The following is a 19,777-nucleotide window of genomic DNA, read 5'->3' as shown; positions in this document are numbered from 1 at the left end:
GATTGTTGAAATGGATGCTCTCATTGGTGTAAAGTGCATCCGTTGTTTGGACTTCTGCCAGATTCAGCATCCAACCAGTGACGCTCCCAGCAAACTTTTCACACATAAAGTTCGACCAGGAAAATAACATCGGGATATCACAACATTTAGGTCTATTACAGCAGGAAATTGCTTATGTATCGCAAAAATCTTACTTTTTATTCCCACATTTTTATATAGGGCCTACAAGCCTATTGTTTATCTCTTGTGTATTTAATGAAAGCCACCTGTCAACATATGGGTTTGAATATTTCTGCATAAACTGGGCCACTATACTGCCCTGAATAGTCTGTACAGCAAATCCTGTTTGGTCTATTAATTCAAGTCAAAACTGAACACAAGTGCGCTCTCGACAGGCGCGTATTCAGCAGCTCGACCGTCTGCTCCTTTGAACGCAGTGATTCTGCTGAGGAGGCATCGCATCACTGTCAGCCTCAACAATGGCCGTCTGGTTGGTCCATCAATCTCCGCCAGCAGCGGACAGCGCTGCGCTCTGATTGGCGTTTGGAGCGCAGCCTGACAGAGCCCAAAATTAGTTCTTAATCAGTACAACAACCTGTCTCTGTCATGACATAATAACGTCGAGGATGAAAAAAAACATGCTTCCTCAAAGGTTATATGACAAGCAGTTCATACATAATGTGTTGAAATAAAACAGAATTGTGCATTTAGTCTTTAAAGTTTGCTTAGCTGCAGATTTAGATGTTTTTATTTTTTTTTACAATTTATTGTAAAGTCATTTGGTCTCGATGATGTAAGGAAGTCCAGAAACAGTCTTCTGCTCTCCTCTTGTTTTTCTCCACATGTAAATTACTCTTTATTTGTATATTAGCCTTAGCCTAATTATATTTTTGTTTTTATAATTTCGAGTGAAAATCGGTCCGTTTGCTGTAGACACATCCAAACAAAACAATATCACGCTTTGAAGCATGTTTTCAGTACCAAAAATTAATTTCCGCTCCTTTTCGTCTGGTGTTGAAAAGGAAAGTTTTTTTCAAGCCTGGTTCCTTGCCCCTTACCGAGACTATTGTCTCTGTGTGGAGTTTGTGCGCCCGGACAATGAATGTAAATCTCCCCCCTTGGATCCCGCCTCAACCCACCATCTGCCAGCGCGGGACAAAGTCAGATGTTCCCCCAATTATGAGAGCAGTCTTAGGGAATCCTGCTGCCGAGTCTCCGTCCGGTCGCTGTGTCCCTTACACCCTCACACATGACTGACAGCTCCACTTAGCCCAAAAACCATGAAAAATCTATACATGATGACACACACATGCGCGCTTTCATTAAATTCCTGCACTCGTTATACAACCTCCAGGTGGACATTTTGAAATGCAGGGAAATGCTCTCTTTAAATGTTGCTTGTATGATTTATTGGATCTCTGACCGTGCCATGCAGCAGCACATGAACAAACAGAAGACTGCTTTCGGGGTCTTTCCTTAAAACTCAGGTAATCGATGCAGAGTGGTTGAATATATATGAAGGAAACTAAAGCTTCTGCGGTTTCCTCTGCACACAAAAGGTGACACATTGAAAACTATTAATTTAAAACTTTAGATTTGATTTACTTAGCCATTATGTAATGTTCAACACGCATTTAATCTGAGCAATGCATTGCCTCAGCCTGACATCAGAAATCATCTGAGTCATCAAACACACTTTCAGCAGACACGACGAGTCCAGCTGGCTCATCACATGAGAATGTTTAGTTTCATTAAGAAGTAAAGCTGTTCATGTGTTACATTTTATAAAATATTTATTTACTATATATCTTTGTTGCAAAATAGAGACGTTTAATCACATTCATTAAGCTTTTAATGGGTTTATCTTAGTTAAAATTAGCCATTTGTATTGCTGTAATCGATATTAGTCTGGTATCTGTTTATTGTTGTGGATTTTGAATATTAAATCTGCAATGGTGTGTAGCCTACTCTATTGTCAAACACAGCTTAGATCTATTTGATGTAAAAAAAAAAAAATTAAAAATAAAAATAAAATAAAAATAAAATAAAGTAAAATAAATAGATAAATAAAAATGAAAGAGCGCGTGCAGCCAAACTGAAAATCCTCCAATCATATTCATGTTTTGCAGCAGCTGATTTAATGTCGCCCTCACTGCGGACCAACTTTGTGTCTTCACTTCAGCCCCACAGGTGCTGGAGGCTCGGCCGTGATTAGCCTATCACAACCCCCAAGACTCGCCGTTTGAGATGTGTGTGGCTTTTCTAATTTGGTGAAGCGGGGAGCCGGGGCGAAAATGGGAGATTAGTCAAATCACAAACGTCTTTCTAATCAATTTAACCCGCTGAGAGGCTCAGTCCGTGTGTTTTTAGGGAGGCGGGGGGAAAAGGGGTGGGATGGTGGTGGAAGTGAAGGGGGGAATCAGTGACTGCTAAACCAAACAATGGGGTATCGTGTGCCGCTCGTCCTCTCCAGCATTCCCCTGCTCCCATGGGACACCCGGAGCCACACTCTGTGGCACTGTGTCCATGGAGGTCAGGAGATGTGTGTGTGTGTGTGTGTGTGTGTGTGTGTGTGTGTGTGTGTGCGCGCGCGCGTGCGCGGATGCGTGCGTGCGTGTGTAAGTGTGTGTGTAGTAAGGGGGGTGCTGGAGACGCAGCAGCTGGTTCCCGTCCCTCCTCTCCACCGTGGAGAAAACAACAGAGCTAATGCGACCCACCACGTCTCCTATCGATCGCCATATATTACGCTCGGGTTTTTTGTTGTTTACTTATTTAGGCAAAGATGCAGATCCCAGGGGAGTGTCGGCATCCGCAATTAAAGCGGATCGACTGCCCTTAGCCTCATTTCTTAATACCAAAAACCATCATCTGCTGAACTTATAACAAACATGTGGATGCATCTCTGCACAAAGCCAGTTGAGATTTGGAGATGGACTAAACTATTTTCTTGAAGAAAAAACTCATATGATTTTTAGAAAGATGAACTTCAAATACCCAAGAGGCTCAAAAAATCTTCTATTATGTTGAGAAGAAGATTGCTCAGCACATTACTTCAAACTTCGAATCACTCTCAACAATTCAATTTTCACGTTCACTGCAGATATTTTGACCATTACAGGAAAGCTGATACTGTCCAACACATAAATGCAATGAAACCACCATTAATTAATATTACTAATTACACCTGAGGGTTTCCTGTCATGTTTAAAAAAGAAAACCTTTTGTGAAAAAGATCTGTTCAGCACTTTTCCAGATATCACAGTGAAGCACATCCTGGCTTTCAATACAATGACTCTGTCCATAGTTTGCATTTATGACTGGGGGGGAGGTTGACAAACCAACATTTGTTCCTCTATGGAAAATGTTTTATAAGAGGATGTCTTGTCTAATATCTCATATTGTATCCTGTCTCATAGTAACAGGGTAGTCCACAACTAAAACAACTAAAACTGTAAATCCTGACCACAGATTATAGAAGGTTGCGTCTCTGACTGAGGTTATGATGTTTTAAAAAATATATATATATATATTTAAGAAAAATATTTTGTTAAAACACTACAAATTTTGAACACACTTGTGATATTTCATGGATGTTTTTTGTTTGTATGATTTGATCCTAACAAAATATGCTTCACAGAAAGTGTCTCACACTCCTAAAGAGTAAAAATAACTCAACAACTACAGACAAGACTTTCAGCGGGGAGGGGAAACAAGGTTATTTAATTGCAATATTGTCACACCATGAATCTGCTCTAAATTTAGCTCAAAGCACTTATCAGTGAATCAACTATTTCAAACTGTACGAGTGCATGTGTTCAGTACAAGCATTAAACTTAATGTATCGCACATTTAGATTCTAAATCACCAGAGCAGCTTGACAACCAGATATACATAAAGTATGCAGAGCTGTAACTGAGATTCATTCAAACCACAAGTTGTGCTTCTGTCTGCTTCGCTGTCTTCATAAAATTGTGTGTCAGTGCCATCTACTGGTTGAGTCTGCACACAGATGTTGTGTGTCATCATACATCTACAACTGCTACTGTGACATAGCTTGCAGTAATCATCGTGAATGTGAAACAATGACACAGAGGATTAATTTCCACACCAATAATTTATTGATATCTACTGAAAATGACACAAGGTCTTACACTTATACGTTGGTCAAACACAAATGTTTTCCAAACAAATCATTTTTCAAATGCAACTTTAGATTGCTTCAAGGTTCCCTGCTATTTTACATTCATTTACCAGACATAGGATTTTTTAAAAGTACAACTGTTAAAGAAGAGAGATGAAGATAATTTAAAAAGACAAAACAATGATTAATTTATGATAAGAGGAGAAAATCTCACACAGTCATATGTAGTACTCAGATGTATCACACTGATTTTCAGTAGCTAAGCAAATAATTTAAACATGGCCCTTTCTTTCGTATTATACAAGGTACCGAGCGGTTTTCAGTGCATTATAATAATAAGGCCTTCATTCAGTGCAAATCTTCCATATAGTCAAATAATGCCACAGGGCTTCAAACATTGTGCTTTTTGGTCAACAAGGTTCACTGCAAAAAATATCCATTCTAATATATTATTATATTATTATGATATTAAATTAGTTTGTCTTTCATTGCAACTACGACTCTCTATGTTAGTTCACTTAACCCTTTAAAGTGTAACAACTTCACAATTCATAATTCTCAATAGAGACTGATGCCAGATAACTAACTGTGAGTCTAGCTCTGCTTAGATGAAGTCCAGTTAGAATAACTGAGAATGTGTTCTCCAAGACTTCCATACTAGTGCAGTGCAGGAAAAATGCACTGGAAAGAAGTGATTTTTATTTCAATCTCTTAGCGAAAATTAAAGGTTTCATAGAAAACTTCAAGGCTGCATTTTACACTAAGTAACTTGTGAAAACAGATATTTTTTGCAGTGTGTTGGTGATGCTGTGTGGGTCAGCAGCAGTGGTCTCAATAATGCTCCGCTACTCAGTGAACAGCAGGTGACCTGAGAAGAAGCTGTCTCTGGTCAGACCATTTCCACCATGGTTAGCCACCAGCCAGACCTTGTCTCCCTTCTCTAGCTTTATGTACGTGCTGCCACTAGCTGTGATGTAACCGCTCTGCCGGGTGGTGAACGAGTGCAGAACCAGATATCCGTTACGCATCAGATCTACACTGGCAGCATTCTGATAGATCGTACAGTGGAACTGAAATTCATAGACGCCTGGATGCTCACAGATAAAAAACCCAGTCTTGATGTCATAGCTGTCCTGTCCGTTGTAGATGACATCACGGAAGATGATGGGAGTGCCAGCTTTGGGGAAGTTGTTGCCCAGTCGTACAGAGAAGGCCACTTTGTCCACACTGCCAGGAGGTCCAGCGGGGCCTGTCAGACCTCGGGGCCCTCGAGGTCCTCTTGGTCCTGTGTTTAAAAAGACATTAATTAAATTATACCACTAAAATGTTCCCATGGCAGTATTTTGAAATTACAACTTTATGAAGCTTAGCGAAAGTTCAGACAGGATTATTTATTTCTCATTCTATAGTCATCCTGATCCTTGTCACAGCTCATACTGATCTCTGTCAAAGCTCATATTTTCCTTGCTGTTATTTCTGGAGCATCAATTGACACATCAGCTGTTCACATCACCTGGTCAAGTCTAACCAATAGCTCGTTATAGATAATAAACATTATTTTACTTCATTCTCTGGTCTCTCCTGATTGAAATAATGATATCACAATTATGGGTAATAATAGAGGAAGTGCTGGATTTACCTGGTGGCCCCTGGGCTCCACCTGACTTTTGACCTACAGCTAATAAAAAGACAAAATCAGTTATTCCAAAATACTCAAATCTTGGCATTGAATGCTTTTGTTTAGAAATGTCAGAAAAGATTTCAGAGCATCAATTCACCATCTTCTTTCCATGGGCTGAGGTCAAAGGCAGGGATGTTCTTGCACTGGGTGTAACCAGATCCGCGGGGCCGGTATTGGAAGGGTCTTTCTGGTACTTCAGTGATACCAGTGTTGTCACAGATGATGCGGGCAAGTGATGTATCCCTCAGAGACTCTCTCTGGGTTTCAGTGAAGACTCCATCGTTCTCCCACCAAAGTCTGAAAAGGACATTTTGTTAATGTCTGAATGTAAAAGTGTAGCTAATACAAATGTCTGCACATCATTAGCTATGCCAGGTATGAAATTTCCTGTCTGATTACCGGTCTCCCTCTCGGATCCTCTGGAACTGAGTGGAAATCAGGCAGGCAAACAGGGGTCCCACTCTTCCTCCACGGACAAAAGGCTCTGCAACTCCTCCCAGCCACACATCAATGTTGTCAGGTCGCCCATAGAGATCCAGCAGGTTCTTTGCCAGTTGAGTGTTGTTCAACACCTCAGCCAGCTCTTCCAGATTTCTTGGTTCTGACAGTCCGCAGAACCTACGCCATTTGTTGTAGCCTAAGAAAAGGGGCATGGTGTGACAATATTGCAATGCTGGAAATAATGTATAATATGTAATGCTTAGGTATGTTAGCATTCATTCTAGACACAAAGAATGCATATTTGTATGAAGACTAAATTAATACCAGGCAGTCCATGGTCCCTGCCTCTCTGCAGATTCAGGGCAGCCAGATCCAGTGCCAACTCAGTGGAGAATTTAAACAGCCTGTCTCTCAGATCTTCATTCATCATATGATCCTGAGTGTTCAGCTTGGCCTGGCGACCCACCAGCCCCCTCAGGATTGGGTCCAAACCACCTAAGAAGCACAATATTTTTTGGATCAGTTTTGTTAATTCTCCATAAAGGGCAGAACAAACAAGTAAAATACCTCTTCCGTACCTTCAAAGATGATCCTCCATGGTGCGAAGAAGGCTTTGTGCAGCATTGGGCTGGGGTAATCTCTGTGCTCCCGGTACTTCTCATCAAGACGGAACATTAAAGGCTGAACCATCAGGTGAGCAAATCTATAGGCAGCTGTGGCGAACACATTGGAGATGCTAGAGTCCAAGGTTTCATTATAACCAGGGTAGGTGGACAACTGGCTTGCAATGAAGTCTGGACCAACAATGTGGAGTAAGTAATCTCTGTAAGTGAGAACCTGAGAGACAAAAAAGAAAGAATGACAGCTGAGTTGTGAGGACATACCACTCCATCCTGTCACCCAATAACACAAGATCTCTTCAATTCATGCAGTTGAGCTCATCTCTTACCTGGAAGTATCCTCCCATGATCTTGCGTGCTTCCTGATAGAGTCTCTCTCCATTCCAGTGGGGATTGATTTCGGCCAGAGCACGTGCCAGACGATTGTGCTCACGCATCAACAGCGTGTGTAAAGAGGTCAGACCAATGTTTTCATTGGACCGCTCATCACCTTAAAAGTTACATCAAAATTTAAATTAGGAAAAACCCTAACCCTAACCCTAAACTCTTTGCAATGCTTTGAATGAGTCTTGAAATAATCTGCAACTCACCAGCTAGAAAGCAGGGCACCTCTTCGGCATCAACGTCCTTGGTAATGCGTGCACGGCTTCGACACATGTTGGCTCCCATGTTGGTGAAGGGCAGAAGTTCACGGCCGCTGTCATTGAATCGTGTGTTGACCCTCAACAGACCCTTATCTGTGGTGAGGTCCCGGAGGAAGCGAGCTTTGACATCCTCTGAGCCGTACACCTGACCCACATCAATGAAAGACGTGAGAGAGTTCATCTGCTGACGGGTAGTGCTCGCCCCAAAAAGATGGCCTGTGTTGCCAGATCCACAACCGGCTGTTGAACGGAAGAAGGGCATGCACTCGTGTGAGTTTCGGCTAAAGCGGGGGTCTCCCTTGGGAATCTGTTCAGAGGACAAGCAGTGTTAAGTATCCATAAGTCTGTGTTTGTGTGGATGTATTCATGTATTTTCTTGTGTAATACAGTGTCACTGACCTGGATGGGGAAGCAGGGCTCTGTGCGCTCACAACTCTTGTCACAGTCGATGCCGTTACTGAAAGAGCGGATGACAGGAGAGTGAGGAGTGAAGGTCAGATCGTGGTCAGTCCATTGGCCGAAGATGACCACCAGGTGAGTGTAGAGTGGGTCGCTTTCCACATCAGCATTGGCTGTACGAAGAATACGGTTGGATACTTCTCTCACCTAGGGAGATGAGTACCTTGGTGAGTACTACTAATGGCATCTTTAGTTCATGGTTATTTAGATGAGGCGGTTATAACAGTTGTTTAATGAATTGGTGTAGCCATTCAAATGAATAGTATGAAGTAGCTATAGTACCAAAGGCAGAATGTGTCTGTTGACTTTACGTTCGGGGTCCCAGCCTTTGGGCAGTGAGATTTTATCCTGGTACTCAGCAGGCAGCCAGCGGGTGAAAGGTGTGTTGGCAGATCCCCAGCGGGTGTTTTCCCTATAAGAGAAAAAAGTCATTACATTCTTATTTTCTCTATTTTCTAAGATTACTTAGCATTTTGCACTTATTCAATTGTTTTTACTGACTAAAAGCAAATGCAGGATTTTTTTTTAAATAAGAAAGGGACAACATGCAATGAAAAGTCTCAAATCACGGACGTCACATAGTACCAAGCTTTTATCATAACCACAGAGATTGTAGTTTTAGTATTGTTCCAAATGGCCACACCTATTTTCAGTTTTTACAGTAGCCTATTTGTAAACTGAGAGGAGGAACGGGACACAGAATACATTTGACTCCAGGGCCAGAAAATGAAGCTGTCAGTGAAAGTGTTACTCGTGGCTGCTTAATTGTTGCCTCACCTGTTGTTGCAGACGCTGCTTGCAGTGCGAAACCTGTCTAGATCTGGAGTTCTCTTGCAAGAGGGGACACGATGTCGGGGAGAACAGCCTGTCAGATCAGCAATGACTTGCAGATCCTCCTCAGAGATCAGGTCTGATTAACAGAAGCAAAAAACAAACTAATTTTCTGTGACTTAAAAGGTCATGAGCAATTGGCACATACCTGTTATTACATTTCAAAGAACTAAATACACACCTGTGGCATTGATGGAGCGTTTGTGGCGTCTTCCGTGAGACAACTTGAGTAGTTCCATGGTGTTATACATGTAGTCAGCAGCACGCACAGCGTCACGAGTAGGGCCCACAGGCTGCTTCAAAAGCCGCAGGATGTCTGAAGGACTCGCTGTATTCCGCTTCACACGCTCAATGCTCCTGTATTGTGTGGAGAGGTCAGATTTATAAGCCCACTGCTCATGCATTCAGAATAATACACATTTTATAAATCTATGTTGTGCCATTTTTCTTCTAATCGATGTAAAACTTAATTTCAGCAGATTTGTATACTCACTCCCGCCTAGAATATTCATAAGCTGAGTCCACATTGGCCTTGGCTGCGATCACCGCCCTTTCAATTTCACCCCTGCTCAATTGATATTCTGAAATAAAGAAAAAAACAAATAATAATTTTGATTTAATGTCTGACTCACTCTTAATACTGATGTTTTTTGGTCACTGCAGTGACGTGAGAAAAAGCCAAATTAAGACATGATTAAGGTACAAAGCCCGTGGTCTGTGGCAAAATCAGTGCTATTAGATTTAGGGCAATAATAATAATAATGATAATAATAATAAGAAGAAGAAGAAGAAGAAGAACGTGACTTCTGAAAAAAGAAGTACAGCAACGTAAATAAAACCATTACATTTCTGTTGATTGTAATCAATTTCTGCATTTCTCTATGAACTGACCAGTTCATTACAAAAAATAAGATTGTAGGATGAGATTATTAGATTTTTTTAAGTAATGCATTTAAATCTATTCATAAGTATTTAAAGTAAGAGGAGAAAGGTAACTCACCAGCGTTTGCCTGGCTCTGCAGACACAGGTAAAGACCTGCAGCCAGCAGGCACAGAAACCGATTCATCTCTGCAAAAAAGACATTTATAGTCACGTCACTCTTTAAATAATTTAGCAGCCATATAAATCTAGTTTATTCTGAATTGTATTATAAACAAATCCTTGAAAATATCATCCAAAAAACATACCTGTGACAGAAGTAGCTGACGTCCTTGTGGCTCCAAGTTTAACTTCCAGCTGCAGTCAAAGGAAGATGCCGCTCTCAGTCACCTTGCAGCGTTTATAAAGAGGTGAGGCGTCGTTAAAAGTGACGTGTGTTAATAGGAATTTGTTTCCTATACAATGAATTCATTTTTTTTCTTCCTAGTTCCTTATGTCTTTTCAGAAACTTGACACGCGGAAACTGAGGTGAACCTGGGAAAAATCAAATTGTTTTTCTTTCTTTTCTTTCTTTTCTTTATTCACACCTCAATTAAAACCATGTACACACCTATTCATTTTTGTGTGACATGGGACACCCTAGGAAGCTTAAAAAGCCCAGGCACAAGAAGGAAAATACATACACATACAAATACAAATAGCACTCTCAACCATATACACACATACAAGAAATCCCTAACCTAAGGCTAACCTAATTTAAGCCCTACTCCTAACAAGGTCCAAGTGGTCACGTCACCGGCAATCCAAGAAAAAAAGAAAAAGATTACCATATCAGAATCAAGAGTATTTTGACAACAGGTGTCTCCTTAGTCTATTTTTAAAACAAGTATAGATGTTTGCAAGTCTTTATCAAGATTGTTCCATACCTGTGGACCTTTACAAACAATACTGAGGCTGGTACATTTGAGTTTCCGGTTTTTACCTTAATAAAATGCTTCTCCCTAGTCTAGTATGAATGCGGAGGAATTATTTCATTATTTAAATCTAAAGAGATATCAAAGATCATGCAGAAGAATAAACTGGAATACCTGAAGAGCATTTTGGTTAACTGAAGACAATATGTATTTTTAATAATAGCAAAAACATTTTTGTGTTGTGATTTTCGCCTTTTCATTTTCAGTTATTCTAGCCTATATATCACACAGGTTATTTAAGTGATTTATTATGGACTCGTGACTTTTTCGTCATATTCTGCATTTCCATATTTCTCCTAAAAAAAATTTGATCATTCTGGCTTTGGTTATTCCAATTTTTGTGCAATTCATAGCCTACATTTAGAAATTGCATTAAAACCCAGCATTTGAAAAAAGCAATAAAATAAACGGCAGAAATGTCTTCATGCACGTTGCAAACAAATGTAATCCGGAGTAAACAGGCCATTCATCATTATGTAATTGAGAATGCAATTTAGTTGTAGGCGTATTTAAGGTGAATGGTAAATTCTGTGACCATGTGTTATTTCGCTATTTATATATTTTTAATAAACTATTTTCTGTATTATTTTAAATATGGTACTTTTTTCCACTGAAAATTGAATGGGACTTTTTCATGTGTTACGAATATTGTGTAGGCTATACAAACATCAGTAATAATGTAGGTAAATGGTGAGAAAGTAATCTCCATTTTACCAATGGATGATAACCCCCCTTCTCAATCTCCAACCCACAGCCTGTTTATGAGGCTGAGAACCATCGAAGCGGGTTGAAATATTGCATTAATTTATGAGCGTTATGCTTTAAGGATGCCAAACAAACCGTAACGCTGCCCAACTATGTCTGAAACGCAGGCGTCCCGGCTGCAGCTTCCCGGAGAGGAAACAGGTTTGACGACAGTGCGTCTGTCAGCGCATGAAAAAACAAAAAAGCCGCATTGCGTGACCTCAGAAAACATTTCTGACATATGACAAGTAAAATGATTCCAGCACCAACGAAAAGGCGCCTTGTTTATTGGAAATGTTGTATGTTATATGTTCAACCCTGACGTTGTGTAATAATGCTTTATATACAGTATTTATTTCCCATAATAATAAAAATGTAATTTTACTCAAATCTGCAGCTAGCCTTTCTGAAGTCTTCAATTTATTTTGACCTTTACAGAAGATCACCCACAAAAATATGGTTTAAAGGGACATGAAGATAGAAAAGTAACATGTCATTTAACCATGATCTTCAAATATGTCAACAACAATACTAAAATAATAAGCTTTATCTATGTAAAACTTCAAAATCACTGTTGAAAAATTGGTGCACAACATTGAACGTACATTTATTGTACAAAAGAGACTCACAAGTGTGAATTAACAAAGTAACAGGTCATTTTAACAGGTATATTTTTAAAGTATTGACAGCTGTCAGGTCAGTTGGAAGTAAATTCCACAATTTGGCATCATAGTGGGTGAAAGAAAACCTTAAATATTTAGATGAGTATAGGGGTCAACAATGATTTGGACAATAATTTTAAATGATTTCACAAGGTAGGGATGAAAACCAATAAGGCATTTAAAACCAAAATAATCTTGAAATCAATCCTGAGGCAACACTAACCAATAAATCTGAAATGTAGTAAAGAAAAAGTTCATACGATTATATTACGTGAAGACATGGTTGTCAGCACAACTTAAAAACAATTATAAAGGAAGACTTCCTGGTTTTTGTTTTTTGGAATTTCAGCTTTCACATTAAAGCAAAATAATTTATAAGTTTCCTCTTCCTGCTGTAAACCAATCTTTATTGCGGTCTCACTTTGGCATTTTGTACATGGTACCACATTCTTTCAGTTGCGAAATCACTTCTGGAGATTTTATCTTTCAGGGAAAATGAAAAAGACAATGCCCAAAATGTAACAAGCCATCAGTAGCCATGGCGCAAGCAAGTCAAAACAATAAACAAAAGAAGAACAAAACAAAAACCAGAAGAACACCAGACAAAGAGTTCTGAAAGTTAGTATAGCCTAGGAAGCATTCTTTGAAAGACAAAAGATCATTGGTACTCTTTTGAAGGACCGCATTGATGAATTAATCAACAAATTAATTCCTTTATCTAGAGAGAGTAGTGGTCTTCATCTTAAATGGAATGATTTTATAACAATTCCAATTTCATCAACACATCATGAACCAGTGAGAAAATACGTTATTATATTGATTGACCAAATAAAGTGCAGAATAAATAAATAAACCTTAATTTCCTAATCTGTAATAAAATCTATAAATAAATCTTTATCCTGACAATCAAACCTTACACTGCTTAATACCAAATACATCAAATGCAGTAATATGTGTGACTTATACACCTCAAAAACCAAAGAACTGATCGTGGATTACAGAAGGAGGAAGCCCGTTCTTCAGTCCATCTACATCAACGGGGAGGTCGTGGAGAGGGTACCCAGCTATAAATACCTCGGTGTGCACATAGATGCAGACCTCAAATGGAGCATCAACACCTTGGAGGTTGTGAAGAAGGCCCAACAACGCCTCTACTTTCTTAGGGTCATCAGAAATGTCAACTTAAAGAGGTAGCTGCTGACAGTTTTCTACTGCTGTTCCACTGAGAGTGTGCTTACCTACTGTATCTCTTTGTGGTTCGCCAGCTGCACCACAGCACACACAGGAAGGCACTTCAAAGGGTCATCAAAACTGCCCAAAAAATCATTGGCCACCCTCTCCCCTCCCTGGAGGACCTCTACAACACTCGCTGTCTTAAGGGGGCAAGCAGCATCTTGAAAGATAGCACACACCCAGGACACCATGTGTTTGAGCTGCTGCCCTCTGGCAGAAGATTCAGGGCTTTAAAATCACGGACAAACAGACTGAGAGTTTTTTTAACAGGGCAATAACAATACTAAATGCAAACATTTGATGACTCATCTCTATTGCACTTTTTATGCACTGCTACTTTTGGATTTATTTTAATTTATATATGTGATTGTTTGAACTTGCTTGTTTGCACTTGTTTCCAATTTCGTTGTACTATTGTACTTGGTATGATTGTGCAATAAAGATGTATCTATCTATCCGATCTATCTATCTATCTATCAAATGTAACCTGACAAAATGCCTGAAACCTGAAAAAGAACTGATTTGTATGTACAGCAGTCTCTATTTCATTCTACACCAGCAGTAGAAAATTTCGAATAATCGTCTGGGACGGAAGGCGCCACTGTTGTAGACATTTTCTACAACAGTGATCATCTGTACCTATAACATTTCTTCACCTGGCACTGTTGAAGTAGAAATTACAGATGATCAGACGTGATAACATGACAGCAGACAAGCACACTGTGGCTCCTTGTATGTCACTCTAAATATAACACAAAAAAGATTTAGTGATCAGTTCACTCAGGTCCTACATTTATACAACCACTATAGAAAAAGTAACTGGTTTAAGTGTTACGCATCACCCTCAAAATATAGCTAAATTGACTTCAATGACATTCAGGTGACATATCACCTGGTTACATTCACCTGATGTGTTGGATGACTGTAACAAACAGAGCATGCAGTCTGGTGCAGATTGCTAACTGAAAATATGAATCATTTAGCAGGCTGAGTGAATGTAACTAGTTCCTAACTGATATCATAACTGACAGCAGATTTTTGAAGCATGCAGTATTTCATTGTTCTGGATTGTTTCAATAATAATAAACATACATTTGCATAAAGCAAGCATATGTATCCACTGCCATGTTAACAAGAGTATTAAAAACAAAGAAATTCAAACAAATATCCCTTTAAAGTACATTTAGAAAAGAATAAAATGTGCAATTAATTTGCGATTAATCGTGAGTTAACTCATGACAATCGTGATTAATCATGATTAAATATTCTAATTGATTGACAGCCCTAATAGTATAACATTATATTCTTCCTAAAGTCAGGCTCATTTCTGATCACATAGTTGTTTTTTTGAAGAGCTTTTAATATTTTTCAGTATTTTGCAAAGAATTTGTGAGTTAAAAAGTCTGTTTTTTAGGTCTCTCATTGCTTCCCCTCAAGGTATTTCAGTTCTTAATGTTGAGTATGTTTGTTTTAGCGTTGAGATGAGACACCAAGTATAACACAGGCTGAAGGTCTTACTTTGTGCCAGCTGCCTTTAGGGAGAAAACACAGATCCTCAAGTGAAATCCTGTAAATGCAGCATGTAAAATCATGCCTCAGAATCATATGTTCGCTTAATCTATTGTTCCAAACTCATGCAAATTGTAAGCACTCAAACACCATGCAAAGTTCACAATGGATTAACTTAATCTGATTCTATGTTTATTAAAATCATGACATGCATACATGTAAGTAAATCACTTCTTACAGACATTTTTAAAGGGACACGTAAACTAAAGGAAATTGAGAAAGATTCACACATAACTTAATAATCATAGCAATAACATAGCTTTCCAACATTTAATCAATCACAGAAATGTGACAGAAAATGTGCCCTCTCATTTAAATAACATTTAAAAACATTTAAGTAAACTGAATTAGGTAAATCATTTAATTTGAAACAAAAAAGTAAGAAAAAAATGACAATCAAATAATGCTGCTGCTTTTAAACATTGCAGTTTTGCAGCAGTAGTGTGTTGGGGATGTCATGTGAGATACTCATACTGCTGCAGTGAGGATTTCAGGACATCTACTACTTATTCTCCTTCCATGGACTGAGGTCAAAGGCTGGGAGGTTCTTACATTTAGTGTAACCGGACCCTCGTGGCCGGTATTGAAAGGGCTGCTCTGGAACTTCTGTGATACCAGTGTTGTCACAGATGATGCGTGCAAGTGACGACTCCTTCAAGGACTCTCTCTGGGCTTCAGTAAAGACTCCTCTGTTCTCCCACCACAGTCTGAAATTGAAATTTGTTAACATTTAGAAGTGCAGCTAACACAGCTACTCCACATCTTTAGAACATGCATGTAAAAAATAGTCTATGTCTAATGTCTAATGTACTGTCTGATTACCGGTCTCCGTCTCGGATCCTCTGGAACTGAGTGGAAATCAGGCAGGCGAAGAGGGGTCCCACTCTTCCTCCACGGACAAAAGGCTCTGCAACTCCTCCCACCCACACATCAATGTTGTCAGGTCGGCTATAAAGCTTCAGCAGGTTCTTGGCTAGGGTTTTATTTTTCAGAACTTTAGCCAACTGTTTGCGATTTCTTGGTTGCGACAGCCCACAGAACTTGCGCCATTCGTTGTAACCTAAAAAAGGAAACTCAATGTGATAATGTGACCATGTATAAGATATGATATGTAATGCCAGTAAAAACTTAGATGCAGGCATAATTATAGAGATACAGAACAGAAAATATATAGAAAGACTAAATCAGAATACCAGGCAGTCCATGGTCCCTGCCTCTCTGCAGGTTCAGAGAAGCCAGATCCAGCGCCAACTCAGTGGAGAATTTAAACAGCCTGTCTCTCAGATCTTCATTCATCATGTGATCCTGAGTGTTCAGCTTGGCCTGGCGACCCACCAGCCCCCTCAGGATTGGGTCCAAACCACCTGAGGCACAAAAGATGGTCACAATATATTAAATTAACAGTGTAATTTAACATTGCTAGTGCTTATGACCATGATCCCACTCTGCAGCTTATTGTAGTTTACAGCATTGTGTTCATTGTTTTTGGATTGATAGTCTATCTGGTTTGATACTTGGCTTACAATGGCTTAATGTAAGTGGGGTTTTTTTTGTTTACATGGTAGACATAAAAAATGCCCTATACAATGCAGCTTGTTGGGTTAAATTGCAGCAGACTGACTTTTCTACTAAATTGAAATTGTTGTAATGACGATTCAAGCAGTAGGGGCACTCAATGCAATGTTCCTGAGCAGCTTTCCTGGCAATGAGAGAGAAATACTAATGAGCTAGAAATCCTCTCTATACCTTCAAAGATGATCCTCCATGGTGTGAAGAAGGCTTTGTGCAGCATTGGGCTGGGGTAATCTTTGTGCTCCCGGTACTGCTCATCAAGACGGAACATGAAAGGCTGAACCATTAGGTGAGCAAATCGATAGGCAGCTGTGGCAAAAACATTGGAGATGCTGGGGTCCAAGGTTTCATTATAACCAGGGTAGGTGGACAGCTTTTTTTCAACGACATCTGGACCAACAATGTGGAGTAAGTAATCTCTGTAAGTGATAACCTGAAAGACAAAAAATAAAGAATGACAACTGAGTTGTGAGGACATACCACTCCATCCTGTCACCCAATAACACAAGATCTCTTCAATTCATGCAGTTGAGCTCATCTCTTACCTGGAAGTATCCTCCCATGATCTTGCGTGCTTCCTGATAGAGTCTCTCTCCATTCCAACCAGGATTGAGTTGGGCCAGAGCTCGTGCCAGACGATTGTGCTCACGCATCAACAGTGTGTGTATAGAAGTCAAAGCAATGTTCTCATTGGACCGCTCATCACCTGGGAGACACAACAGACAATACTGAAAAGTAATGAATGCCCAAATTAATCTACATTTTTCAGTCAATCAACAAGATTTTGTTGGCATATACGCCTTTATTTATCAGTAGACCGACAGGAAACATGGGAGAGAGAGCATTCTGCTAAAGTGCCCTCTTGGCTCTTGGGAGCCAAAACGTGTGCTACAGTGCCCTCCTGGTTGGCAAAACACACTAAACTGCCCTCTTGGGTGGCAACAACGCATGCTAAAGTGCTCTATTCAGTGGCAAGAACACGCTATATGTGCCCTTTTTTTTCTTTTCACCCCTGCCCTTCAAAAGGTCTGTGCACACCACTGCCCTCCACCATCCAAACCTCCTATTAATGTGGTTTGTTTGGAGTTGATTAGTTATTTTACACTCACGTGTGTTTAAAACTCTTTTTATTGCACATCACCTTATTAACTGCAACTCACCAGCTAGAAAGCAGGGCACCTCCTCAACACTAACGTCATTAGTAATGCGGCTCCTGGTGGCACACATGTTGGCTCCCATGTTGGTGAAGGGCAGAAGTTCACGGCCCCTGTCATTGAATTGTGTGTTGACCCTCAACAGGCCCTTATCCGTGGTGAGGTCCCGGAGGAAGCGAGCTTTGACATCGTCTGAGCCGTACACCTGACCCACATCAATGAAAGCTGTGAGAGAGTTCATCTGCTGACGGATAGTGCTCGCCCCAAAAACGTGGCCTGTGTTGCCAGATCCACAACCGGCTGCTGAACGGAAGAAGGGCATGCACTCGTGTGAGTTTCGGCCAAAGCGGTGGTCTCCCTCGGGAATCTGCTCAGAGGACAAGCAGTGTTAAGTATCCATAAGTCTGTGTTTGTGTGGATGTATTCATGTATTTTCTTGTGTAATACAGTGTCACTGACCTGGATGGGGAAGCAGGGCTCTGTGCGCTCACAACTCTTGTCACAGTCGATGCCGTTACTGAAAGAGCGGATGACAGGAGAGTGAGGAGTGAAGGTCAGATCGTGGTCAGTCCATTGGCCGAAGATTACCACCAGGTGAGTGTAGAGTGGGTCGCTTTCCACATCAGCATTGGCTGTACGAAGAATACGGTTGGACACTTCTCTCACCTAGGGAGATGAGTACCTTGGTGAGTACAACTACTAATGGCATCTTTAGTTCATGATTATTTAGAAGTTATAACAGCTGTTTAATGAATTGGTCTAGCCATTCAAATGAATAGTATGAAGTAGCTATAGTACCAAAGGAAGAATGTGTCTGTTGACTGTACGTTCGGGGTCCCAGCCTTTGGGCAGTGAGATTTTATCCTGGTACTCAGCAGGCAGCCAGCGGGTGAAAGGTGTGTTGGCAGATCCCCAGCGGGTGTTTTCCCTATAAGAGAAAAGAGAGAATGATTCTTTCTCTCTATCAATCTATCTGTCTGGCAGACATAACATTCAAGATGTATATATGACATTATTGACAAAAGCTTTTTTTTTTAAATGTTGGCTCTGACATGTTTGTCATCTCCTGGTTGGTCCATTAATATTAAAGTGGCTGCTTAATTGTTGCCTCACCTGTTGTTGCAGACGCTGCTTGCAGTGCGAAACCTGTCTAAATCTGGAGTTGTCTTGCAAGAGGGGACACGATGTCGGGGAGAACAGCCTGTCAGATCAGCAATGACTTGCAGATCCTCCTCAGAGATCAGATCTGATTAACAGAAGCAAAAAACAAACTCATTTTCTGTGACTTAAAACCAGTTGTATGAAAAATTCAGAGAATCAGTGAAGTCTACACACCTGTGGCATTGATGGAGCGTTTGTGGCGTGTTTCCAAAGACCTCTTGATCAGTTTCATAGCATTATCCATGTAGTCAGCAGCACGCACAGCATCACGAGTGGGCCCCACAGGCTGCTTCAACAGCCGCAGGATGTCTGAAGGACTCGCTGTATTCCGCTTCACACGCTCAATGCTCCTGTATTGTGTGGAGAGGTCAGATTTATAAGCTCACTGCTTCTGATGGTGCACTCATTCATTTTTGGGATAGCTGAGCAGATTTAGGACACTTTACTTGCAGAAAATATATTTTATATATTCAAGTTGTGCCTTTTATTTTGTTTAACTACAGAACTTGAGTTCAGCAGGTTTATACACTCACTCTCTTCTGGAGTACTCATAAGCTGAGTCCACAGTAGCCTTGGCTTCCATCACTGCCTTTTCAATGGTACTTCTGGCTAAACGTGGTTCTGAGGGCGAAAGACATTTTCATTCAATCTACTTTCTGCTTTCTTAAGTTCAATTCAGCTCTGTTACACAGTGGTTTCTTTATATTGGTTAAAGTTATGAAAGTGTGTTGTATGCAGGTGTGCAATGTTTATTCAATGATTAAAGCAAAGCACTATTCTTATTATACAGTAAGTAAAGAATAAAATATAAACTCATACACTCATCTTATCTTTATTTTTATCTTAATGATAAAATGTATCATAGTAGGATATTATATTAATCATATTTACAATAAAATTAGAGCTATATGCTGTGATTCTAAGATAACAACACTAAAACTCACCAGCATCCACAAGGCTTTGAAAACACAGGTAAAAACCTGCAGCTATCAAGCACAGAAACCACTTCAT

General features: G+C 40.1%; 2 protein-coding genes across 2 annotated transcripts; both read right to left on the bottom strand.

Moving 5' to 3' along the window:
• Nucleotides 1-4,986: 4,986 nt before the first annotated feature.
• Nucleotides 4,987-9,884, bottom strand: LOC128364487 (eosinophil peroxidase-like). Its single transcript, XM_053325017.1, has 14 exons — nt 9,818-9,884; nt 9,311-9,398; nt 8,999-9,174; nt 8,764-8,896; nt 8,269-8,398; nt 7,927-8,133; nt 7,474-7,834; nt 7,213-7,373; nt 6,842-7,100; nt 6,588-6,758; nt 6,222-6,459; nt 5,920-6,119; nt 5,781-5,813; nt 4,987-5,417 (listed from the first exon to the last, which is right to left on the bottom strand). The coding sequence occupies exons 1-14, from the start codon at nt 9,882-9,884 to the stop codon at nt 4,987-4,989; spliced, it is 2,655 nt and encodes an 884-aa protein (XP_053180992.1).
• A 5,497-nt stretch (nt 9,885-15,381) lies between these two features.
• Nucleotides 15,382-19,777, bottom strand: LOC128364489 (eosinophil peroxidase-like). The gene is made up of 12 exons (XM_053325019.1): nt 19,711-19,777; nt 19,300-19,387; nt 18,941-19,116; nt 18,719-18,851; nt 18,404-18,533; nt 18,065-18,271; nt 17,612-17,972; nt 16,997-17,157; nt 16,626-16,884; nt 16,073-16,243; nt 15,702-15,939; nt 15,382-15,586 (listed from the first exon to the last, which is right to left on the bottom strand). The coding sequence occupies exons 1-12, from the start codon at nt 19,775-19,777 to the stop codon at nt 15,382-15,384; spliced, it is 2,196 nt and encodes a 731-aa protein (XP_053180994.1).

This window comes from Scomber japonicus, chromosome 9, assembly GCF_027409825.1.
Source record: "Scomber japonicus isolate fScoJap1 chromosome 9, fScoJap1.pri, whole genome shotgun sequence".
NCBI lineage: Eukaryota > Metazoa > Chordata > Actinopteri > Scombriformes > Scombridae > Scomber > Scomber japonicus.
This window is presented reverse-complemented; position numbering and strand designations above follow the sequence as displayed.

Coding starts and splice junctions, on each gene's coding strand:
- LOC128364489 (XM_053325019.1), bottom strand. CDS start 19,777: ATGAAGTGGTTTCTGTGCTTGATAGCTGCAGGTTTTTACCTGTGTTTT. Junction 18,852..18,940: donor ACGCTCCATCAATGCCACAG/GTGTGTAGACTT, acceptor TCTGTTAATCAG/ATCTGATCTCTGAGGAGGAT. Junction 18,534..18,718: donor AGCAGCGTCTGCAACAACAG/GTGAGGCAACAA, acceptor TTTCTCTTATAG/GGAAAACACCCGCTGGGGAT.
- LOC128364487 (XM_053325017.1), bottom strand. CDS start 9,884: ATGAATCGGTTTCTGTGCCTGCTGGCTGCAGGTCTTTACCTGTGTCTG. Junction 8,399..8,763: donor AGCAGCGTCTGCAACAACAG/GTGAGGCAACAA, acceptor TTTCTCTTATAG/GGAAAACACCCGCTGGGGAT. Junction 7,374..7,473: donor GGTGCCCTGCTTTCTAGCTG/GTGAGTTGCAGA, acceptor GTAACTTTTAAG/GTGATGAGCGGTCCAATGAA.